At 46.8% G+C, this 25,847-nt stretch overlaps 1 protein-coding gene across 6 annotated transcripts in view; it reads left to right on the plus strand.

Annotated features, from left to right (window-relative positions):
- The window catches only part of LOC309645087 (bMERB domain-containing protein 1), a 199,257-nt gene that overhangs the window by 123,903 nt on the left and 49,507 nt on the right, over positions 1-25,847 (plus strand). For 4 of the 6 annotated variants that reach the window (XR_014254733.1, XR_014254734.1, XM_082429686.1 and 1 more), the window contains exons 6-7: positions 17,954-18,027; positions 23,622-23,736. Coding sequence is in view for 4 of the 6 variants with exons in the window: in XM_082429686.1 (XP_082285812.1) it covers positions 17,954-18,027; positions 23,622-23,736 (189 nt within the window). In the remaining 2 variants the exon portion in view is untranslated. Of the gene's footprint in view, positions 1-17,953; positions 18,028-23,621; positions 23,737-25,005; positions 25,089-25,847 lie in introns of all 6 variants that reach the window. The other 2 variants (XM_082429683.1, XM_082429684.1) reach the window with 1 other exon arrangement.

Consider the following 25,847-nt stretch of genomic DNA (forward strand, 5'->3'; position numbering starts at 1 on the left):
ATATCCAATAATCCAATTCAGTGCTGACCTGGAATTGAGATCTGATCCCACTAGTTAAAGAGCTCCATCCCAGAGGGCTGCCCTGCTTCAGATGCCGGTCTCAGTCCCAGGCCACCCACACTTCGGCACTTACAACTACAAATTTGGCGGTTCCTGTGACCTCCCCCCCACACACCCCCCCCCACACACACGCAAGGTTCAGTAGTTTGCTAGAATGACTCACAGAACTCAGGAAAGCATTTTACTTCCGTTTACAGGTTCATTATAAAGGCTACAATTCTGGAAGAGCCAAATGGAGGAGGTGCATTTGTGCAAGGTGTGGGGGGAAGGGGGGTGTGTGTGCAGAGCTTCCCTCCCCTTTCAGTGCACAGCATCTTCCCAGCACATCACTGTGCCCCACAACCCAGAAACCCCCCAAATCTCACTGTTCAAGAGTTTGTTTTTTTTTTTTAAAGTCTTTTTTTTTTTTTTAATTAATTTATTTATGGCTGTGTTGGGTCTTCGTTTCTGTGCGAGGGCTTTCTCTAGTTGCGGCAAGTGGGGGCCACTCTTCATCGCGGTGCGCGGGCCTCTCACTATCACGGCCTCTCTTGTTTCGGAGCGCAGGCTCCAGACGCGCAGGCTCAGTAGTTGTGGCTCACGGGCCTAGTTGCTCCGCGGCATGTGGGATCCTCCCAGACCAGGGCTCGAATCCGTGTCCCCTGCATTGGCAGGCAGATTCTCAACCACTGTGCCACCAGGGAAGCCCTGTTCAAGAGTTTTTATAACTCATCTCTTTGGGGCTGGAAGTGCCTGCCTTTTTTAATCACGTGTTTGGTCTCTTTGGTGTTACCTGAAAAACTGAGTTTGCCTCTTGGTGGGTGTCGAGCCAAAAGACACAACCAAGCCAAAGATGGGGAGAAGGAAGGATTTATTACTACTTGTAAGGAGAGCACTTGGGATCTTTCCCAAAGCAGTGCCTCCCCAACAGCAAAATCGGACACGTTTTAAGCTAAGGGTACATGCATATTCTTGAAGGGGCTTGGGCGGGGACAGAGTCCAAGCTTTAGTTGATTGAGGTCATGAGGGTCAGAAAAGGTCACCATCATCATCCCTCAGGTTCCAGCTGATCTGGTGGTTGAGCACTTCAGGCTAATATTTACCACTGAAACAGAACTGGGAGGCTTTACAACTGATATAGTATCTTTGCTGTTGTTAATTATCTTGCCTGATAACAGTCCTTTGCTTCTGCATTCTTTTGTTCCCTTAAGATCATTAATTACTGAGACCTGTTCCAGGACAAGCACCATGGGCAAGCTTAGATCACAAAATGGCTTAGGCCCAAAATGGCTTCTCTTCTGTCAAGACAGCCATGGTGCCTGGTTCCCTTTCTCCAGGATGCCTCCTTCCCCGTCTGCTTACATGGTGACTGGCCCCCACCTGAAGCTATCTGGGGGTCCCATCTAAATCACACTGATGTAAACTCAGGTGTTTGTGCCAGAGCAGATTGTTATGAATAACAAAAGTTACACTTATCACTCAGGAAATTCCAAGGGTTTTAGGAGTTCTGTGCCAGGAAGCAGGGACAAAGACCAAAGAGATATTTTTTATTATACCACACTTGTTTTCCTCAGATTTAATTACCTCCTAGGGATTTTTTGGTAAAAAGTAAATGAGATAAGCCATACAAATAAGTTACCACAGTAATTATTCAATGAATGTTAGCCATGATGCCACTGCTACATGGGAAATTGCTAGCTATGAAGTAGTGGGAAAAAAATGTCAGCTGAATGTGTTCCTAAGAAGCCATGAAGGTCTTTTATTATGCTTTTTAAATAAAAATTAACTAAAAATTAGAAGTAAGGGAAGCGGGTGGGGCAAGCATGTCCTTTCCATGTCATACTGGGGCATTGTTTAATGACCTGCCCAAGTATTATTTAATCATGTGGGAGGGCGTCCACGTATTTGACCAGGTTATTTACTATTTGATTAGACCACTGACACTATGGAATTACATGTTGACATGTAGATTTTGTCCACTCAAAAAGCTAACCCTAAAGGTTATGGTTTTATTGCCCTAGAGGCTGTTAACCAGCTCTCTGTCTAACCTGGCAATCTTATTCTAAGATTCTTATTAAAGAGTACCCATGAATCTGAAACCGCACAACCCAGATTGGGACTTGAACCCACTGCCTTTTTTTTTTTTAATTAATTAATTAATTAATTTTTATTTTTGGCTGTGTTGGGTCTTCATTTCTGTGCGAGGGCTTTCTCTAGTTGTGGCAAGTGGGGGCCACTCTTCATCGCGGTGTGCAGGCCTCTCACTATCGCGGCCTCTCTTGTTGCGGAGCACAGGCTCCAGACGCGCAAGCTCAGCAATTGTGGCTCACGGGCCTAGTCGCTCCGCGGCATGTGGGATCTTCCCAGACCAGGGCTCGAACCCGTGTCCCCTGCATTGGCAGGCAGATTCTCAACCACTGCGCCACCAGGGAAGCCCCCACTGCCTTTTAATTGAGATCACACACCTGGTCTCAGGACTTTAATGAAGCTCAGGTTCTTGATGTCTCATTGCAGAAAGAATTCAATGAGAGACAAAATAATAGGTAAGAAGTGGATTTATTTAGAGAGATACACATTCCATAGACAGAATGTGGTCTGTCTCAGAAAGCAAGAGCAGCCCCAGGGCATGGGGTCATCTCAGAAAGTAAGAGCGGCCAAGGGAGAAACACGCTGCACAGGCAGAGTGTGGGCCATCTCAGAAGGCGAGAGGCCCCAAAATATGGGGTGGTTAGTTTTTTGTTTTTTTTTTTTAACAGATATAACTTTTCCTTTATTGCACATTAAGCTGTACAAGAGTCACAAAAGAGAGGTACTTCAATCACACTTCCAGCATTGGCTAAGTTTCTCCCAGCTGGATTGGTACAAAAAAAGGAGACAACATCAGAAAAGAAAGGGGTACAAAACACCTGAACGGCAATCCTATACTGTGACACGGATGCCCCAGGCCACAGAGCTGTCCTTAGCATGCTGCTTGAGGGCACAGGAGAGTCAGGGTGTGCTCTCTGCTTGTGTTTGGCACTGGGAGGGAGGGAGCCCCAGTCCCTGTCTCCCTCACCTGACAGACCGTAGCTGACACACCCGGGAGCCTGACTGAATTCAAACGGCAACTTCGTGTTTGTGGCTCACAGATGTCCCATGAAAAGCACCTGAACGTTCACACTGATCACATGCAAAGAAGCAACACCACCATTAGCTCACCGCTTGGACAAAAATAAATTAAAAAAATAAATGTATTCCTCCATTCTGGGAAATGTTTCTTTATTCCTTTCTATCATTTCATCAGATTGGGAGGTATTTAAGGACCTGATTCTTAATGCAACCCACCTGGAAGTGCTTAACTGCATCTATATGTATATATTTACAATAGATCGACTACCATTGGCATCTACATCGTCTAAGGGAGGAATCGCGGACGAGAACATTCATACTCAGTGCATTTCCCTGTAGCTCAGAATTTGCCAGCAACCAAGAGAGAAACCTGGCACGTGCCCCTTGACACAGAAATCATGTTACACACCACCACCACCAGTTATTCCTCAAACCTGGCAATCCAGAAAGGTGACATGTCAGTACAGAAGTGAGAGGGAATGTTAAAAGTAGAGCTAGGGGCTTCCCTGGTGGCGCAGTGGTTGAGAATCTGCCTGCCAATGCAGGGGACACGGGTTCGAGCCCTGGTCTGGGAAGATCCCACATGCCGCAGAGCAACTAGGCCCATGAGCCACAACTACTGAGCCTGCGCGTCTGGAGCCTGTGCCCCACAACGAGAGAGGCCTCGATAGTGAGAGGCCCGCGCACCGCGATGAAGAGTGGCCCCCACTTGCCACAACTAGAGAAAGCCCTCGCACAGAAACAAAGACCCAACACAGCCAAAAATAAATAAATAAATAAAATGCTGGCTTAACTCCTAGAGAGTTTCATTATAAAAAAAAAAAAAGTAGAGCTAGAAGCACTTCTTCTAAAAGGCAAACTGCTGGCGTGAACTCCCACGGCCCATGGTGCAAGAGGAGGACACTTGGTGCCCGATCCTGGCCTGGCTAGGACATGGCAAGATGAGGCAATGACCTGAGGCCTGGTTTAGTAACTGCCTCATCCCTGCCCAGGAGTTGCATGTAGGAGGAAAGAGGACAAATGGGTGAGGGCTCTTTAAGAACCATCGCTGTAGAGCCACAGCCCCAAACACTCAAGCTAAAATCGGAGACAGTCCTTCTCAGGAAAGATAAAGCTCTTCATTCTCTGGACTCTGGAGGGCTCTTGGAAGAGCTGACAACTAAAGCAGGTGCCCACCTCAGAGTTCTGGAGGCAGTGTATGGGGTGGTTAGTTTTTATGGGCTGGGTAATTTCATAGGCTAATGAATAGGAGGATTATTCCAACTATTTCAGGGAAGGGGCAGAAATTTCAAGGAACTGGGCCACTGCCCACTTTTTGACCTTTTATATTTGGCCTCAGAACTGCCATGGCGCCCGTGGGTGTGTCGTTTAGCTAATGTATTACAATGAGCATATAATGAGGCTCAAGGTCCACTGGAAGGTGAATCTTCCACCCTCTTGGACCTAGCTGGTTCTAACCAGTTTATGTCGTATCCTCAAGGGCTATGTCCTTCTTTTAGAGGTTGTTCTCTGCCCCCTTCCCTCCTGTTTCAAATCCACTTCCTTAAATGCTCTGGGAATGAGCTTTACCATCTTATTGGTTCCCTCTTTAATGGGTTAAATACATTTTTGACAAGTGTTCATTCTCTAGGTGTATGAGTCACGTGTTTAAATTTTGAAACTACGCTTCAGCATGGTCCTCATAGAGCCAGGTCCCAAGTTCCCTGGGCCCATAATTGAGTTCAGCCAGCACTCACAGAGAACATTCTGCATGCCAGGCACCGTGCAGAGCAGAGCACTGTGGGGAAGATGAAAGTGGGTGGGACTGGTCCCTAGAGTCAAGGATTTCATACTTTTATAATAAGTATATAAGTTAGCTCTTCTCTAGGCCAAGGTGTTCTGTTGAACATAAACAATTTTGCAGATTGCCAGTATCAGATGAGACCATTCTAAGACCGAGATAGATCAAGACCAAGACAAGACAACTTCACAAGTATGTCTGAAAGTAAATAAGTTGTGAACATTGTCCAAACCATAAATATGACCAAACATCTCCATATCCTGGTTCATCTGAGCGACTGCAGCTGCTTCTTTACCAATCGCAGCTTTAGCCTCACTCTGTTCTCATTTTATGGCTAAGAATTAAGATGCCCTATCAGAGAATTCCCCCCACTTCCTGATGACATCCAATCCAGAGTAAATGCCCACTTCCTTTAAACCATCCCCCAAAGCACCTAACACAAGCCCAAATCTTATCCTAAGCCCTTTGTAATACCCTCTTAACTGATATCTTTCTGTCCAGAATTGAATTAAGGGGCAAGCTAGCCAGGTGTCCAGGTATCTGCAGACTCACTAAAGTGACATAAGATGGAGAAAGTTGTCCCCATCAGCACTTCCCTCAGAGGCAGGAGCTGCTTGGGAGAGAAGCTTGTTTCAGTTAGGGTACTTGGCTGCAAAAAACAGAAGTCAACACTGCCTGACTCAAGCAAAGAAGAAGATTTACGAGAAGGCTAGGGGTGGGGTAGGGTGGGAGGGGGGCTCATAGAACCAAAGGTAGTCTTAAGGGCCAGGCTTGGAAAATGGGTAGGAATCCAGAGAGCTCCAGAGGCTAGCTACAGGACCAGTCTGGCCAGGATGCCACCACCAGTGTTGCTGGACATCACAGATCCAGCCTCACCGTCCTTTCATCTCTGTGTCATTTGCTCAGTGGTCTTGGGCAGGATCTTCTGGTTAGGTGAGTGTGAGGAAGAGGGAGTGCTCCCTTTTTTAACTTTTCTAATGAGGACTGACACAATGAAGGGTTCTCCCAAAACTAGAGTTTGGGTGTTAAGCAACCAAAAATTCCAACTTTTGTCCATTATAAGAGCGAGACTTCCTCTGTTACCAAACCCAACTTGGGTCTGCTCGCTTGCATGCAGTGAAGCCAATCTACTGACCCCAGGTCACGGTGAAGGAAAGTGGAGCATTTATTGCAAACGCCAAGCAAGGAGTCCAGGCCAGCTAGTGCCTAAAAACCCGAACTCCCTGCTGGCTTTCAGGGAAAGGTTTTTAAAGACAGGGTGAGGGACAGTGGTTGTGGGGTACATGATCAGCTCGTGGACATTCTTCTGATTGGTTGTTGGTGAGGTAATCAGGAGTCAACATCATCAGCCTTCTTGTTCCCACCCATCTGGGGTCTACAGGCTTGTGGGCAGCGTACAGTTAACTTCCTCCACCTGGTGGGGGTTCCAGTATCTGCAAAAGAGCTCAAGGACATGGCTCAGGATATTATCTGGAGCCCTTGAGAAGGAACTAAAGGTTCTTGACTTTGTTTCATGGCTAAACTATGATTATTTTGTCTTGACTTGTTTTCCTTTGTTTCTGCATTTTCTCACTTCTCTAAGTTTATTCTTTGGAACTTGGGGAAGGCCTAGGAGGCTAAAGTTTCACTACAAACAAGAAGCAGGTGGAGGTCATGGAGTGGGGGAGGGGTCCGGTCCTGGGAAGGCCCCATAGGGTCCTGCTCCGTTGCACTCCAAAGGGTCATTTGTCAGTATGTAACAGGAGATGGTCTGTAAACAGCCTTCTAAATAGAGTGAGTCGTGCTATCTACAGAATTTTTGTATTTTTGAAGAGGGTTATGCTGAATTGGTATCAGAGCTGAATTTCTTGGAACAGTAAAGGAGAGACTTCTTAGAATAGTAAAGGAGAGACTTCTCACTACTTTAACCTAGGCACTCTGGTGGCACTACTTAGATTAGCATCCTGACACCACCAGTTAACTGGCTGTGTGATTCTGGTTGAGCCACTTAAACTCTAGAAGCTGCAGGATCTTCATCTATAAAAGAGAGATGATCACATGGTATCCACCTTGAAGGGTTGTTATAACCCATGTAAGAATTAACTGAGATAATCTGTATAAAGCACTTAATGCCTATCACACAGTAAATTCTAAATAAACAGTAGCTAAAATCATTCTCATCATATCATCATCATCATCACCATCATCGCCACCGATAATCTTTACCCCACACAGCACTCAGCTTCTCTTTTAAATAAATGTTGAATTAATATTTAAAGAATGTTAAGGACTTCCCTGGTGGCGCAGTGAATAAAACTCTGCGCTCCCAGTGCAGGGGACCAGGGTTTGATCCCTGGTCAGGGAACTATATCCCACACGCATGCCACAACTAAGGAGGCTGTGTGCCGCAACTAAGGAGCCAGCGAGCTGCAATGAAGCAGCCTGCCTGCTGCAACTAAGACCCAGTGCAACCAAATAAAAATAAATAAATAAAAACTAAAAAATCGACAAAGTACTTTAAAAAAATTTTTTTAAAGTAATGTTAAAGAGGCATTCTCCAGTTTGTCCACCTGTCGGGTCTAGCCAGTGATATTCAGGAGTCTTGCCAAACCTGCCATGGTGGGACTATTTGCACCATGGATATTGGCAAATGACACAAACCAAGGCTTCTCCCTCCCTCCCCGACTCCCAGCCAGTCGTTAAATATTTGCCAGAAGCACCACTGTTTACACCCCTGCCCTGTCCTGGCTTTGGAGGATCCAGCAGAGGAAACTTGCTGTTTCTTTGTGGTTTGCCAAGCCCTCGGATCCTGCTTCCATACAAAGAAGGCCACTAATCACTGGTGCTGAATAAACATGAGGGTGATTTAAATGTCAGTGTGCTTATCATCAAAAGCAGATCTGCTTTTGATGGTGCAGTGAGTCTAAGGGAAATTGTGGCTGGTGATTGTAGATAATCCAGGGCTTACAGAGGGGTGCGTGGTGTTTTCATGGGAGCAGCAGGGCTAAGCTAAGAGTATGGACAGTGCGGCCAAATCCACAGGCTACCTTTTGGGGGGGGAGCCTTTCCTGGGGCCTGGGGTTTGCAGATTGTGTTTCTAAGATTTTTTCCTTCTGTCGTTAGATGCTCAGATGCAAGGAATGACAACTTTAGAATTCCTATGTAGGAGGCGCTTCCAGCCCGCAGTCTGATCACAAGGAGGCATCAGGGGATTTATCTGAAGGCTGCATTTCCAATAGCAGGCCCACAGTTTTTTATTGATTGTGTGGAAGAGATCAATAAATATCACCTGATTTTCCCCCAAGATTTTTTTTTTTACTTGATCTTTACACAAAACTGGGGAAAATGTCTATTGCCCATCTCCAAAACATTTTGATGTTTATTCATTTTGGTTTATTTTTTCAAAAACACTTTAAAATATTGAGGTAGATTTGACGGCTAATGGAAATTACGGGATGGGGCTAAACCCATCACCCAAGAAAGCTCACATTTTGGAATGGCCAGTGGTTGAAAGTATTTTAAAAGGCTCCTGACAGCAAGGACGGGGCAAAGGATGGGGGTGCTAGGGTAGAAGGGGACAACCTGGTACATCTGGGCGATATTTCTAGGCAGTTTGTCGTAGTGGTGATTGTCAGGGCTCTGGAGTCAAACTGTCTTCTTTCAAATCTTGCCTTCATCCCTTGCCAGCTGTGTGATCTTGGGTGATGTACTTAACCTCTCTGAGCCTTCTATAAAGTTGAGAATGATAATACCTGCCCTATAGATAGTGAGGATTTAAAGAGATGGAGCTGGACCCCGTTCCTGACCCCTGGGAACTGCTCAAATGCATGTTAGCTTTTGTTAGTGTCAGCAGGAAAGAAAGATGAACTTGGGAGTGGGAGGGAAGGTTTGGGGGAGAAGACGTGGTCACTCTGGCAGGAACTCAGCAGGGATCAGACAATGGAAGGCACAGGAGGCCCAAATGCTGAGAGAGCTCAGAATAGAAACGGTATTGATAGCAGAATGCAGAGCAGGATCACTTGAAATATGGATGTTTAATTGGATTTCTCTGGGGATGACTCACCGCCTTTGATAGATGCTGTTACCCTGGTGGGGTCTCTATCATGGGATTTGAGAATTTTCCATCTGCACTTGCAGTCTTGAGGCCTTGTTTCAATAAATGTCCAGGACAGTGTGTCCTCCTCCGTGCCCGCCCGCCAGCGTGCCTTCCTCTCTTCATCACGTATTTAATGAGATGTGTCAGGCATGTGTGACGTGCTAGAATCACAGAGCAAAGAGGCAAAGCCCCTTAAAGGGTGCAGTCTATTTAGGGAGAAACACAAGTGCCCAGATGATTATCAGGGGGGTGAGGGGCTGTGCAGCTGAAGGAAGAGGACGTGATGCAGCCTGGGAGCATCAGGAAGACTCTGGAAGGAGATGCTGGGGCCGTCCCGAAGTCTGCGTAGGAATTAGACTGAAACAAAGGTGTTCCGCGTGAGGGATGCGTTGAAGGGAGCAAAGGCTTGAAGGGTGCATGTTGGGATCACACAGGCATGCAGGCGGGCTGCTAGCCCAAAATGCAGGCTCTATGGCTAGAAATGAGGCTTGAGAGACAAGGGCACAGAGGGCCTTCTGCTGCAGCTATAGTGACCGGCCATGGAGTGGCCCATGGTAATTTAAAACAAAAAACAAAAAACTTTAAAAATCATCCAGATAATACATGCATGTTGAAAAAAACAAACAAAAATTTAAAATACAGAGAAGCCGATGAAGGAAATAAAAATTCCTTCAAGAGAATTCCCTGGCGGTCCAGTGGTTAGGACTCTGCACTTTTACTGTTGAGGGCATGTGTTCAATCCCTGGTCAGGGAACTAAGATCCCACAAGCTGTGTGGCACAGTCAAAAAAAAAAAAAAAAAAACATCCCTCAAAATAATCAAATGTAACATTTTGAATGAAGTCTTCCTGTCTTTTTTCTAAGCATCTGTATTTTGCAAAATTGGATCCTAACATTTCTTAACCACTTTTTGATGTGGTTTATTCTCTTGTATCAATAACATCTCTTTTGAGCATCATTTTTAATACCTGGGTAGAATTTCGTTATGCACACATCACATCCTTTATTTAAGCGGCCCTCTGTTATTGTTGACAATTACGTTGCTTCCAGTGTTTTGCTATTGCAAACAAGGCTCTGTTGCACATAATCATAGCTAAATCTTTATGGTGCCCTTAATTATCTCCCTAGGATGAAATCCTAGAAATGGAATCACTAGACTAGAGTTTAAATGTTTTCAAGGCCCCTGACATATGTTTCCACATTGTCCCCAGTTTTCTACTCTTACCAGTCCATTGGCCGTATTTGCTATTTCTCCTGTGTCTTCTCAAATACCCACATCACTTCGAACTCGTCAACGGGGGACGGTCCAGGGGGAACGGAGAGGGATCAGGCTGGGAGATGAGGCCACTATTCTAACCTTGTGGCTGAAGGAGATCTCCCTTCTGCCCTGCACAGAGCAGGCCCCCTGGGCTAATGACGGTTTAGATGATAAGGCTGAAATCCAGAGTCTGGCCTCCCTCTTCTTGTAGGATTGCAGAGAAAACGCAGGACACCCGGTTAGATCTGAATTTCAGATCAATGACAGATTGTTTTTTAGGATAGGCATGTTCCAAAGATCACACGTGGCATTCTTATGCTAAAAATGATTCCATATTTATCTGAAATCCGACTATAACCGGGCATCCTCTGTTTTTGTTTGTTGACTCTGGGAACCCTTCGTGTCTTACCACATCCATTCTGTGTTGGTTGTATTTTCTCCTGGGGTCCCCTTGAGAAAACACTGCAGCCTGGCCAGCAATAACTTTTATTTATTTATTTATTTGGTTGCACTGGGTCTTAGTTGCGGCAGGCGGGCTCCTTAGTTGTGGCATGCATGTGGGATCTAGTTCCTTGATCAGGGATCGAACCTGGGCCCCTGCATTGGAAGTTCAGAGTCTTAACCCCTGCACCACCAGGGAAGTCCCTGTCCAGCAATAACTTTTAAACGGTTGCAGAGTTCTTCCTTGTATCGTTGGAAAGTAATATATGTAACTGATGCCCTATTGTTGGACATTCATGGTGTTTCCTTTTCTCTTCTCTCTTCTCCTCTCTTTTCTCTTTCCTCCCCCTCTTCTCCTCCCCTCCTCCTTCCCCTCCCCCCTCCTCTTCCTCCTCCTCCTCCTCCTCCTTTTCCTTTTTCCCTCTCTCTTCATCTCTCTATCTTACCTGTTTGGAGTTTAATCTTTGTCTACATCTTTAATTCTTTGTGGACCACTCAGCCGAGAGCCTCAGGGCTAGGATTAGGGAAACCCAGGACCAGAACCCTTCACAGCTTGCTGAGCCATCCAAGGGGATGACTTACGTGTCTCAGTCTAAGCACTCTTCTTGGCAAGAGATTAGGGGAATAAAAGTAGAAAATACATGAAATCACAAAAATTAGTATGTCCTTAGTGAAGGGAAGGATGTGAAGGACAAATGCCCTAGCAGAAACTGCCAGATCACATTAGCAGGTGCTGCAGGAAATCTGTTGGCTGACCTCATATTCACTGCGCACAGCTGAATCCCCAACTGGTGCCCAGAGGAGAAAGCAGGCTGGGCCCTCAGTCAAAGCGTCAGGTGGTTGAGAGCCCCGTGGGCCCGCCCTGTGGCCAGGAACCTTAGCCAGCTTGATTCCTGATGTCTCTCAGAAGTGAAAATTGAGGCAGGAAGCCCGCACATAGTAGGCTGTCAATAATCATCTAGGTTGTCTAGATGATTGATTTATTGGACAACTCAGCAAATCAATGACTCAATGATCAATAGTCCCCTCTCTGGGCATTTACTTCTTCATCCGTATAAGGTGAGAGCTCTTCCATCTCCAAGAACTCGGTTAGTCTCTGATTACTTTCCAAGTTTTTTCCCCAAAGATTAGGATCAGGATGAAATTTTTCTATAAAGGGCCAGCTAGTGAAAATTTTAGACTTTGGGCCATATCGTCTCCATCGTCATTACTCAACTCAGCCATTGTAGGGTGAAATCAGCCACAGACGGTAGGTAAATGAACGCGTACAGCTGTGTTCCAATAAAACATTTTTTATAGACACTGAACTTTGAATTTCATATAATTTTCATGTGTCCAGTAATGTTCTTCTTCTTTTGATTTTTTCCCCAACCATTTAAAAATGTGAAAACCATTCTTACCTCATGGATTCCAACAGAGCAGGCAGGGAGTCAGGTTTGGCCCATGGGCCATAGTTTGTTGACCCCACTGGAGATTCAAGCGCAAACACAACTTCCAGGAAGTCCCTTGAGCACCTTAAACAGAAAGTTCAGAGTGAGGATGCTCTTTCTCCTTGCTGTGTACATACTGGTCACCATGTCTGCCAAACTGGCTTTCATAGACATATAGCCCTGCCATGCTCTCACTCTAGAACCTAAGATGGCTCCCACGTCAAGTCCTTCGTAACCAAGACCTGTATGTCACCAATATTTCAGTGGACTCTTCCCTGTCACATAACACTGATATCATACTCCTTTCTACAGTCAGTGTTTGAGCTGCCCCCTCTGCCTAAGTGCCTGGGAGCCTTCTCTGTGACCATCCAGGCTGTGCCCCTCCCATAAGTGGCACCGAGAAACCTTCCCCCAAACTACTCTGGTCTCTATCTTCCCTGAACTCCAACCACCATATGAGATGGGACTTTGATATTCCTGTTGCAGGAAGGGGGACCCCTTCCGGGGCTCGGGAGTGGGCTCTTGTCTAACACTCGGAAACGAATTGTCCGAGGAGACACACGGGCTGACAAAGCAAGAGACTTTATTGGGAAGGGGCGCCCGAGTGTAGAGTAGCAGGTAAGGGAACCCAGGAGAACTGCTCTGCCACGTGGCTCACAGCCTCGGGTTTTATGGTGATGGGGTTAATTTCCAGGTTGTCTCTGGCCAGTCATCTTGCTTGGCCCATAGTTGGTCTGACTCAGGGTCCTTCCTGGTGGCACGCGTCTCTCTCAGCCAAGATGGATTCCAGCGCAAAGGACTCTGGGAAGTTGGTCGTCTCCTCCCTCTTTTGGCCCCTCCCAAATTCTCCCGTTAGATTTGGGTGGCAGAACCATGTTCCTTATTGGGACCTCCTGCTGTGAGAAAACTCAGGCAAGCGAGGCCTGGCCAAGGCCGGTGGTATCGGTCAAGAGTTCTCTAACATTCCCACCTGAGAGGTCAGACTGCCTGGGTTCAAGTTCCTATTACTTACTCTGTGGCCTTGAGCAAGTTCCTAACACCATCCAAGGGATGATATGATAATACTCACCTGATGGGTTGCTGTGAGAGTTAATTGAGATGATTTTTATAAAATGCTTAGCCCAGAATCTGGTGCCCGTAGTATGAAAACATTAATAAATGCCAGCTACTACTATACTTCTGTGTTGTTTGACATTTTTACAGGGAGGCTGTCTTTAATATGTGTATAATTTTTAAAAGACCAAAAGTACCCTTTTAGGTCTAAAACAAAAGCAAAAAATGTTGGTAATTTTTTCAGGGAAACTTGTAATTGACATGCAGCATACACACAGAAAAGGGCACAAACCCCAAGAGTTCCACTTGATGAGTTTTTCAGTATTAGTAATTTTTCTGAATCCAAACAGAGATGATCTAGAAAAACCTGGGGGAGAGAAGAGTAATCCATGCTTGAGGGAGGTGACATTCTTTTAGGAACAGTGTCCCCTCCCGGATGAGGGTCTGATTACAATCCAGGGAGAAGCCAGTTAACACGCAGACCATAAATGTGCCACGGGGAGAAAACAGGCCTTCTGTGACGTGTCATAAAGGTGTCCCTTTCATGGATGTGTCACCTGAGCCCGTGTGGCAGGTATCTCTCTGGTCGCTTGGTCCCCAGCGTGGTGCTGAGAGATGACTGAGCCCAGGGTCTTCCTGGAGATGTCTCAACACTTATTCTCCCCCAGGGACAGTGTTTAAGCTCATTAATCCAAGAACACCAAACGCACACACTCACCATCTCAGTGCCATTAGGTTGGAGGAAATTGAAGTAGCACAGAAAGTGAGATTTATTCTTTGATGCACGAATGTTGGCTAAGAGTTTTCAGGAGTGTCTGCCAGCTGGCAGCCTAGCCGCTCACCTCCTTACCCAGGGCAGAAGGGTGGACAGAAGTAGCCTTTCCTTTGCACCTACTATGTTTGTGCTAAGCATAGGGCTGCCTGCTCTACACAGATAAGGTTATTTCATTCTCATACAACCCCAGGACAAAGGAATGGTTCCTTTTCAACAGTGAGAGCACTGAGACCAATGCAAGCAGTGAAAGGAGTCACCCAAGTCGTACAGCCAGTCAGCGGTGGAACTGATTTCCGCACTCAGGTCCGGCAGGGTCTAAAGCAAGTTATCACCTCTAAATGCTAGCAGAACAAGGCTCCCAGGATCCTTGAAACCCCTCATCCTACATCTGAGGAAACAGGTGTGGGTGAGAGGTGAGAGTTGTGAGTTAAGATTTATTGGGGGCAAAATGAGGACTATGGCCCGGGAGACAGCGTTTCAGATAGCTCTGAGAAACTGCTCCAAAGAGGTAGCGGGGAAGGTCAGTATATACATGATTTTGGTGAAGGGGGAGTACATGCAATCAAGCACATATTTTTTGCAGAAGGTTTCTGCTAGTCTCGTGAAAGTTACTGCTAGTCACGAGCAGACGTCACCATGAAGGATTTTAGTGCTTTTCTAGATATGAGGAGATGCAAGATTGGGCTCATAAAATCATCTCCTGAAAATATCTGACTATCTGAAGACCTGTTCTGCCAGTTTTTCCCAGAGCACAGAGTGCTTCGTTTCTGATCTCTACCCTGAACTCCTTTCAGGGGGTGTCGAAGGTCAGCAGCTGGAGCGGCTCGTAATTTAATCCTTGTAGAGGTAGATGGCAAGTGCCAATTTGTAGGTGACAGATCCGAGGACCACGAGGCGTGTGGAAGAGGAAGAGAGAGAAAGAGAAGAGATGGAAAGCTGGCGACAAGAGAAAAATCTGAGGAAAACAACAGTGCTATCTACTAGGAATCTTAATGGGGTTCTGACGCATGCCTCTCTGTGAGAGCGTCACAAGAATTTCACCTTGTTTGTTAATGTGGGGTGAATTTGGATGTGCTTGGGAGGACTCAAAACATGCTAAGTGCAGTTTCGAGATGGACAAAGGGTGAAGGCCCCCCAGGGCAAGCCCGCCACACCTGGGTTACATGTAGGAAGAAGACTGGCGTGAAATTCACCCAAACGCTCGGAGTGGAACAGTGGCCTCTGGTGCACATGGATCAAGGTTATGTGTGATCTTAGGTTCCTTCTTCGTACTCGTTTGTATTCTCCAAAATTTCTACAATGATCAGGAATCTGTTCTGCAATCAGATAAGAATTTTATTTTAAAAATTTTATAGAGAGGAATATAATTTTTAAAAGTTGTTTTAAGGTTGAACGTTAGCTCGATTTGTTCAAATACCTTGCTTATCCAGCATCATTTTCTCTTTCTTTTCCCCCTTGCCTCTTTCTAACAGCTAATAATAGCAACAGATATGATTTACTGAGCATTGTACTGTGTATGTCCCAGACACGTGTTCAGTGCCTGACATGCATAATAATCCTAGAAAGCTGTACTATTATAATTCCTATTTCAAAGATGAGGAAAGTTAGACTCAGACAAGAATTTCTGGCACACGGCCCCTTTGAACTAGAGATGTTTGGTGCCAGTACTCTTGCTTCTAACATTACCTGTCGCTCTTTTGTTCTTTCATCATCTTTCCTTCTCTCATCTTTCAAAAAGTATCTATCAGGTACCTGTGTCAATTCTGTGGTTATAACCCAAGATTTCTCGACTTCATCATGATTGGCATTTTGAACCAGGTAATCCTCTACTGAGGCGGGCTGCCCTGTGCATTGTAGGATGTTTTGGAACATCCCTGGACTCTACCCACTAGATGCCAGTAGCAATCCCCCCACATACCCAGCGGTAGCAACAAATATGTCTCCAGACGTTGCCAAATGCCCCCAGGGACCAAAATCATCCTCCTTAAGAACCACTGATGGAGCCTCATCTCCACGCTAGATGTGGAAAAGGATTCTGGAGCACCTCCGGTTGAAGGATCGCAGATAGGAACCCAGGGGAACAGCTTGTACCCTTCTGGCAAAGCCCCCAAGCTCATTTGTGGCAGCTGCCACCTGCTAGGACATTCCAGGGCAGGGTTTGACAAGCGCTTGGAGTGCCTGCCTCTGGCAACAGGAGCAGGAGATGCAGGCTGAAGCGAGACATTACTGCCACTCGTCCTGAAAGCTGGGATGCTGGGGGTCACACGGGCAGGGCAGGGGGCCCCAAGCTGGTCTGTGGATGGCACTTCTGAATGGAGATCAGGTTCTTGGTGAAGACGCCAAGGAAGGAGGCAGAAAGATCAGTGGATTCAGACAAATCGATTTCTGGTCCTGGTCCTGCCCCTACTTGCTGTGCAGACTCACTTGAGCCTTTTGAGAATATTCATGCTTTCCTCCATCTCTTCCTGGGACAGAAGGTTGATGTGTCCAAAGTGGTCCACTCCATCCCCTCACCTGCTTCACTCTTCTTCGGAGCGTCTGACGTTCTGTTGTATTTGTGTTCACCCTCTGTCTCTCCTGACTAAATTTCAGCTCACAAGGGCAGGGGAGCTGGTGCATCCCTGGAGCCTATGTCATTGGTGAACGTAGTAAATGCTCAATAAAGACATGCAGAATGAAGGCACACACACACCCCATGGGGAAGCTATTTGGAAATATGTCTCAATGGCCATAGACATGTCATACCCTTTGTACTCAGTGGTTCTACTTCTAAAAATAAGTAGCCCCCACCCCAAATAATCCAACACGAAAGAAAAGCCTTAGGTGAATCCATGTTCATCCTAACGCAGCTAAAATAACACAAACAACTCAAAAAGCCCACCTAAGTAATCAAGATAAAGGCATAGGGAATTCCCTGGGAGTCCAGTAGCACTTGGTGCTCTCACTGCCAGGGCCAGGGTTTGATCCCTGGTGAGGGAACTAAGACCCTACAGCCGTGCAGTGTGGCCAAAAAAAAAAAAATAAGGGCATAATTAAAACTGCTCTGATAAATCTACTTGGTGAAATTCCAGGCAGCCATTACAAATGTTGTTTACAATAAGATGAGTTAATATTGCAACACACACATGAAATACATAATGCAAAATTGTATATGCAACCCAATTGCTGAGATTATAGGGGTGAGCTTCCTTTCACACTGTTGGTGGGAATGTCATGCATGGTCCCTCTGGAGGACAGTTTGGAAATTCCTATTAAAATGTTCATGTCACTTAACCCTCCAGTTGCATTTCTGGGAATTGACTTAGCTAGGAATTCCTTTATTTCTAGGAATCTATTCTAGAATATATCTGGAAATAAGTCTAATACCTATGAATGGGGGGAATGGTTAAATAAATCGCTGTAGATCGATATAATAGAATACTATATAGTCATTAAAAATGAGATGTGCATATCCTGACATGGAAAGATGCCCAAGACATATCATTAAGTTAAAAAAAGCAAATTGCAAAACGTTTTTTGTGCATGAATGATGGTGTCATCTTTGGTAGTATAAGCATAAACATTTTTTTCAATCTGGAGGAACAGATAACAAACCACTGACAATGGTTTTCTCTAAAGGACAGAGGGAGATTTTCTGTCTATGCGGTGAATTTCTGTAATGTTTAAAAGCTTTTCACATAGCTGAAAAAGGAAAACACTGAACCCACAGCATGAAGTCTCTCATGTATGCCAACAAAAGCCAGGCATGGGAAGACTGGAAGGAACTCTATCAAGGTGTTATTAACTGTGATTGATCATTTCTAAGTCATGGGATAAAGGGCAGTTTGTTTTGTTGTTTGTTTTTACTTTTGGTGTAAAACTTCTAAAGAGCATGTGTGGGCTTTACAGAGGACAAAACTCCCCCATTAGCCCTCTTTGTTGAAACCAGGGTGGTGCTCAGGGTGTAGAACGTTCTGTTGATGTAACTGCTGTTGTGCGCTGTCCTCTTTCCCCAGGATGGATGACATCCAGCTCTGCAACGACATCATGGACTTGAAGCAGGAGCTGCAGAACTTGGTCGCCATCCCAGGTAACCATGGGGGACCCCCACCTCATGAACCAGCTGCTCGGAGCCCCCGTCTGGAAGGCCCTAATGCAGCCTCATTCTTGCAACGCAGTGCTTGCTCCCTGATCATGTGGTTCAAACTCTGCATCGGGCAGACCCGGGTTCAAGTCCTACTTCTGACCACCTCCTCGACCTTGGGCAAGTCACATTATCTCTCTGAGACTCAACTTCTCTTCCTCTGAAAATGGGGTAGGAATAGTAATAGTACCTAACTCGTTGGGTATAAATCTCACTGCGAAAAATGAAACAACACAAGCCACATGCTTAGCTTGATAGCTGGTCCAAAGAGTCCAGTAAATATTAGCAATGATTACTCTTATTATCCTGTTTGGGAACAGGTAGAGTATGGTGGTTACGAGCTCTGACTTTGGAGTCAAACCTAGATCTGTCACTTATTAATGATGTGACCTTGGGCAAGGTACTTCGCTATAACTCGGTTTCTTCGTCTGTAAACTGGGACAATCATGCTATCTACCTCAAAGGATTGTTGTGAGACTGACCGAGGGGTGACACATGTAAAGTACTTAACACAGTTCCCATCGTATAGTGAGTGCGTAATAAATAAGTGCCATTATTATTATTACTATTATTATTATTATTATTATCATTAACTGAACACATTTCTACTCAGTGGTCAGGACTCAGCGCTTTCACTGCCATGGCCCAAGGTTCAATCCCTGGTCAGGGAACTAAGATCCCGCAAGCCCTGCAGTGTGGCCAGAAAAAAATAGAATGAGGAGGGGGGGAAATAGCCAAGTCCAGACACTACCCACTAGAAACTTCCATTTGATTAGCGTGGGGCTCTGGCGTTGGTCATGTTTACAAGCTTCTCACATGGTTGTGATGGGCAGTCAGGGCTGAGAGCCGCTGGGCCAAGTCTCTCATTTTATACTCCTCCGAGGGATCATTTAGTTGAAAGATACAAAAACCCATCGAAGCTTATGTAAACACAAAACAGGCAGTTACTGAAGGACTGCGGAGACTCCTGGAGCCTGCGGGCACTATTGTATTAGTTTGCTAGGGCTGCCCTGACAAATTCCCACAAACTTAGTGTCTTAAAACAACAGAACTTTATTCTTTGAGAGAAGCCAGAAGTCCGAAATCAAAGTGTCAGCAGGACCATGCTCCCTCCAAAGGCTGGAATAGAGAATCCTTTGCCTCTTCCAGCTTCTGGTGGTTCCCATCAGTCCTTGTTCCTTGGCTTGTAGCTGCCTTATTCCAGTCTCTGCCTCTGTCTTTGTGTGGCCTTCCTCTCTTTGTGTGTCTCTGTGTGTCATCTCCTCTTCTTATAAGGACACCAGTCATTGGATTAAGGGCTGACCCAATGAGTATGACCTCATCTTAACTAAAATTGCATCCACAAAGACCCTATTCCCAAATAGCATATTTCCAAATGAAATTAGGGGTGGCAAGGGCGTACTATTTATTCTCAAACAGGCAGGAAGCTCAGCCCAACTCACAAGGGTCGAGAACCAAAAACAGGAAAGCAGGAAAGCTGTGGAATGTTCTTTGGCCCTTGCTCTCTCTTTCTCTCTCCCTCTCTCTCTCTCTGTCTCTTTCTCTCTTACTCTCCATTTTGGAGCATGTTCCATTTTCTCCCTCTATAGCACATGAGCCAAGCAAGGCCACTTTGTTACCAAACCCAACCTGGGTCGGCTTGCCCGCAGGCTGTAAAGCCAATGTACTGACACCGGGTCGTGGTGAAGGAAAGTGCAGCGTTTATAGCAGGGCCAAACAAGGAGTCCAGGACAGCTAGTGCTCAAAACGCCTGAACTCCTCCATGGGCTTCAGCAAAGCATTTTTAAAGGCCAGGTGAGGGAGGGGCATCCCAGGGTATGTGATCGGCTCATGCACAATTCTCCGATTGGTGGATGGTGAGGCAACAGGGCGGTGTCACACGGGGAGGGGGTGGGGGTGGGGGGTGGGGGTTGTTTAACATTATGAATCCTCAGGCTCCAGGAGGCCTGGGGGCTATATGCTCGACGTCATCAAGTAGTTAACATCTTCCATTTGGTGGGGGTTTTAGCATCTGTAAAACAACTCAGGAAATGTGCATCAGATACTGTTATCTAGGGACTTCAGAGAAGAGCTACAGCAGAGGATATGGGGGAGGGGTCTGTTCCAGGAAGGCCCCACAGGGTGCAGCTCAGTTACAACCTCATCTCCCTTCCATGATTTTCCCACACAAGAGCCCAACTCTCGGGCCTCTGTGTCCCAGTTTTCAACTTCCGAGGGGACTATGATGGGCCCAACATGGGCTGACGTCTCCCTCTTGAGAGGAAGGATTCCCAGAGCCCACTGCTGGCTCAGCAGGACACTTGGGTGCCACTGAGACAAAGGAGACACGAGTGTGTGGCCACCAGGCCAGCCACGGCCTCCTCAGGCCACAGGGGCTCCACCGGGGGCCGTGGCAACCTCTAGAGCATGGTTAGGAAATGGGTGGGAAATGGGTGGGAAATGGCTGGGGGTGGGAGTCTTTGGTTGACACAGTGTCTGGGCTGCATGACTGACCAGGACTGGGAGTAGGGTAGGAGAACAAGGCGCTCAGCTGGAACATGAAAAGTTCAGTAATCATATTTTCATGCAATATTTAAAATACCAAAATTCATGCAAAAAAATATACCAGAAGTTTAAATAAAGATGAGATCGGTACTGACACTCAATGGGCGGAAGCCAGGAACGCTAACCCTGCATGGAGGGGACAGCCCCGCTGAAGGACAAGTTCTGCTTGAAATGCCATCAACTGTCCCACTGAGAAACACGCAAGGTCATAGGGCCACTTAGCAACAGAGCCCAGGTCCTCAACGGCAGCTCCATTGATTCTGCCGGGAGACTGCATCTTCCCAATCACTTCTGTGCAGAAATTCAGATATTAAAGTTCCCTTTCCTCTCCTGCCTTCCCTGCTCACCTCTCCCCACCTCTTCCTCTGACTCCTTGTTAAGAGCCTTTCTGTGCATTCCTTGGGCCAGTGCCAGGTTTCTAGATGGATTTAGCTGAGTTTAGGGGGGAAAAAAATGATGCTCCCGGCAATTTATCAGTAAAAATATTGAGTAAAGAGAACAGCGAATGGCCAAGAAAATCATGTTTCTCCAGCCGGGGTCAGAAAATAATTTACCAGATTGTGATGAGAGAGAACACCTGGAGCCCTCCCCGCCTTCAGGGCTTCTCAAGAACAAGCCAAGATGCCTCACCTCACCTCCACTGCCACCACCGCCCCCTCAGGGCTGGCGATGCTTAGACCTGGCTGTAGAGGCCATGATACCCTCCCCTTGGACATAAAAATAGTGTCTCCCTCATAGGGTTGTTGGAAAGAATTAATAGTGGTTCTCAAGCAGGGGTGAGTTGGGCCTCCCAGGAGAAATGGGCCATGTCTGGAGACAGGCTTGGTTGTCACAACTAGGAGAGGGGGCTGCTACCAGCATCTAGTGGGTAGAGGCCAGGGATGATACCCAATATCCTACAGTGCACAGGACAGCCCCCATGACAGAGAATGATCCAGTCTCAAATATCAATAGCACCAAGGCTGAGAAACCAGATTAAATAAAAATGTAAAACTCACGATAATACAAATACAATGATAGTTGCTACAATTTATTAAGCACTTACATTTTGCACACTTATGCTATGAGACTTGCTTTTCCTTCATTAAATAAGTGTTTATTTCTTTTGTAACTCGTTTGGTAAATATTTAACCTAGAGGGCACTTAATCGTTAAAACAACAGTGACTATGTAAAATAATAGCCTATAATAGTAGCAGCTGACTGTTCATGAACTCTTACTATCCACCAGGCTGTGAGCCTAGTGTTTTACTTGATTTCTCTCTCTTAAAACTTGCAACAACTTTATGATTATCTGTGTTGAGAAACTGGATGCTCAGAGAGGTTGAGGAATGTGCCCAGAGTCACACAGCTAGGAAGGGGAGGAGCTGGGGCATTAAGCCAGGACTGTCTGATTCTATGGCAAGGGCTCACAGTTGTGATAGGGTCTACAGGCCAGGGAAACCAGTTAGGAGGCCATGGCATGGTCCAGGGAGAGCTGATGGTGGCCTGGGCTAAGGAAATGTGCTGGAGGAGATAGATGAGAAGCAAGTTGGAGGGTCACATCGGCAAGCACGTGAAGATGCTAGGAATCAGGTGTGTGATGCCAGCAGGGGATAAAGTTGGCAAGTAGGTGGGTGATGATGGCAAAAAAAAAGTGTGTCCCTAGATAGGTGGGTGGTGCCGGGAAGCAGGTGAGTGATGCTTGCAGGGAGGTACGTGATACCTGCAGGTAAGTGGGTGATGCCTACAGGTAGGTGGGTGGGGCCTGCAGGTAGGTAGGCGGGGCTTAAGGTAGGTAGTACCTGGAGACAGGTGGGTGGTACCTGGAGGTAGGTGAGAGATGCTGGCAGAAAGGGTATGTTACAGGCGAAAGCAGGTGAACAGCATTGGCTGGTGGCGTGGAGACTTAGGTCAGTATCTGGTTTGTAAGCTAGCACAGACCCCTTTGAGTAGGTGGCTTCTCCCGTGAGTTGCTGGGAGGGGCTGCATGAGCAGAGAGCTGCAGCTGAGTATCTGGGGAGGCTGGGGGATGCCTGAACTGGCAAGAGATAGAAAACGGGGATGAATAACTTGGAGAGGGAGGTTTGTGAGTTCCTGGGGGCCCTGCCAGTTGCTGTGTGACTCTGGCTTAGATCCGGGGCCTGGCGGAGGACAGGGGAATATTGGAGGGCTGTCGCTGGTAACTTGGAGAGGACAGTGACATCACTCCCCAAGTCCAAGGGCGCTGTGGTTAACTGGCCTGCAGAGGGCAGGGAGGCTCTGTGGTAGTGATGAGTGATGTGCAGAATCATATTTCGGGACCCACCTCGAGAGGAATGATGCTACCATCGTCAGCGCAGCGATGAGCAGGAATCCAGGGGCCGCTAGCAATTCCACTCCACTTCCTCACTCCCCTTCTGATTAATGAAAGAAACCGATTTTCTCTCTAATCCAAATATTATATTCTCCTTGCCTCTGGTTCTGCCCCCAGATCTAGAGGAAATGGTCAGTGCCAGTTCCAGCAGGCAGATGGACAAGCTGCCCCATGATTTTTATCTTCTGAAAAAGTTTCTGCCCTCCTAGTTTTCTCAGTCCTCGTGTCCAGCCCTCGTTCTTTTGTTTCCTCTATGGCGCTCTAGCCCTTGGTATTTGGAACAGGATGGGAAAGCATGGGTGCTTTCCTTCTGACAGATTGGTTGAGCCTCGCTATAGAGTAATTCCCTCCTGCACCCGGCCTGTACCCTCCTCCCCTCTGCCTTCTGCACGACCCCCTGGCAGCAGCAACATCATTTACCGAGCACACACCACGGGCCAGCTCTACGCAAAGTCATTTACTAACATCACCACAGTCTCGCATTCAAGCCTCACTGTGTATTTTACAGAGGAGGAAACAGAAGCTTGAAGAGGTCAAGTTGCTTCTCCAAGTTCATCCATCAAGTTAAATGGTAGAGCCAGGATTCCAACCCTGGCCCCTCGGACTCAAGTGCTTTCAACAGCTACACTCAAACTGTCTTTGCTAATGTTTTATTCTTCCCAGAAAAAGAAAAAACCAAGTTGCAGAAGCAGAGAGAGGACGAGCTAATCCAGAAGATCCACAGACTGGTGCAGAAGAGGGACTTCCTGGTGGACGACGCAGAGGTTGAGCGGCTAAGGTAAGTGGGCGGTATGTCCCCTGAGCACAGGGCTGGGGCTGTTAGAGCACAACTCAGTTTCCTTCCAAAACCCATCACCTGCTCCCAGGACTCACGGCTTTGCAACAGGCATGGCCTGGGCAAACGCTCCCCAAACACTGGATCCAAATGAATCCTGGCCTTCTGGCCTGAGGACCCACTTCACATTCAAGGGAAACTCAAATCCAGCTCCAAAATGTTTTGCAAAGGCCCGTGGATCTTAAGTGAATGTTATTTGAGGAGGTAACTAGGGAGGAATTACATCACATAACACACGGCAGAGCTTCCTGCACATTCTTTTCACTGGGCTTTCTCCCAGCTCATCAAGTCAACTTTTCCAGAAACTTCCATTGGTTTCTACAGAAACTCTGCCCCTGGTACTGACTTGCTTCCTTGCCTGCCCACTTCCCAGCTTTGTTCTTTCCCTTACCCTCTCCTGGATGGCTCTGATGCCCCTTCCTAGCCTTCAGGGTCTCCTATTTGCAGATGCACTTATCACCTGGATCTGGACGACCATGGGCCCTGGAGCCATGGTGCACCTGAAGGCTCCCCAGGGGCCCGGGGCACGGGAAAGGTGTGAATGTTGATTCTTGAATGTTTTTGTGCTGGAGCAAGGCCTTTGGAGTCGTCCACAGGGGAGAGGCTCAGAGGGCCTCTTCCAAACCAGAGGGCAACTTCCTTTTAATTCTCTGTGTTGTCCTGAGTCCTCTGAGGCCCCTAGGATGCACCTTGCCCAACTCAACCAGGCTTGGACTGTTGACTTTGCTCCTGGTAACCCTTGGAAGAGCTGAGGTGACTTGCCCTCTGAGACCTGCCACGTACCTTGTCTAGGGTAACTTAAAGGTTCAGGGTCAGGAGAGGGGCTGCCCAGCTCACTAAACCTCCAGCAGGGAGGCTGGGTCCTGTAACATCCCTGCCTCTGCCCTGGGGTCTCACACTAGCGGGAGTAGCCATTTACTCCATCACTGATATGTGTCTCTGCTTCAGAGTAGATTCATCAAACAAAACACACACTATACACACATAACAACATATGCACACCACCCACATATAACACACAACACACATGTACCATCCACACATAACACACAGCAACATACATGCACCACCACACATAACACACAGCAATGCACATGCACCATCCACAAAGTCTGATACATGATCCCACACTCTTGCCTCATTTCATCAGTTCCTTGATGCTCTCCTAGCTTACTGTACTTTCTTCTTGTCTTTACACATCTGTCTACACAGGGAGCAAGAAGAAGACAAGGAAATGGCCGATTTTCTGAGAATCAAGTTAAAACCTCTAGACAAAGTAACCAAATCTCCAGCCAGTGAGTGCATACGTTATTCCTTCTCCTCCCCCTATCCAGGAGAAAAGGAAATTTAAAAGAGATCTTGAAACTGAGGGGGGGCACAACAAAATGATTTCTACAGATCAAACTTGAGCCCAAGATGGCAGCAGACAGGGCCAGCTTCATGGGTGAGAAACCTGTGCAGTTTCCCAGGGCCTCACGCCTAGAAGGGCACTATGCTTGCTTTAGTGCCCTGCTATTGCTGTCTTGGAATTCTTAAGACTTTTCGAACAGGGGGCCCTGCATTTTCATTTTGCACTGGGTTCTGCAAACTATGCAGCTAGTTCTGGCAGCAGCTGTCACTCTCTAATCATATGGTTTGGTGCACTTCATTGAAGGAGTTGGGTGGCCACTGAGGCAAGAAGGTGAGGACTGAGGGCCATGGAGCTTTGGCCTCCATTGGAGTTGGAGTCACTGGAGGAATGGAACCAGAAGTTTACTTCTCAGAATATTAGCCTCACAAGATACTCAGAGCAAAAAGGGTTCTGTGTGAAATAAGTTTAGGAGATGCTGTGTATTTGACCCTGTCTTTGTAGGCTTCCAATATCCATTAGCATATTAAAGTGATAATGGGTCCTGCTGTCTAGGAACTGCCTTCTCTTTGTTGGCCCAATGAGACCACACTTTGAGTTATAAGAAATGGATGCCCAATTCAAACTGGCCCTAGCAAAAAAGAAGATTTGCTGGAAAAAGAGCAGTGGGAACCAGGGCCTCAGGGACTGGACACTGTTAGAACCC

This window comes from Balaenoptera physalus, assembly GCF_965194825.1.
Source record: "Balaenoptera physalus genome assembly, chromosome: 16".
Lineage (NCBI taxonomy): Eukaryota > Metazoa > Chordata > Mammalia > Artiodactyla > Balaenopteridae > Balaenoptera > Balaenoptera physalus.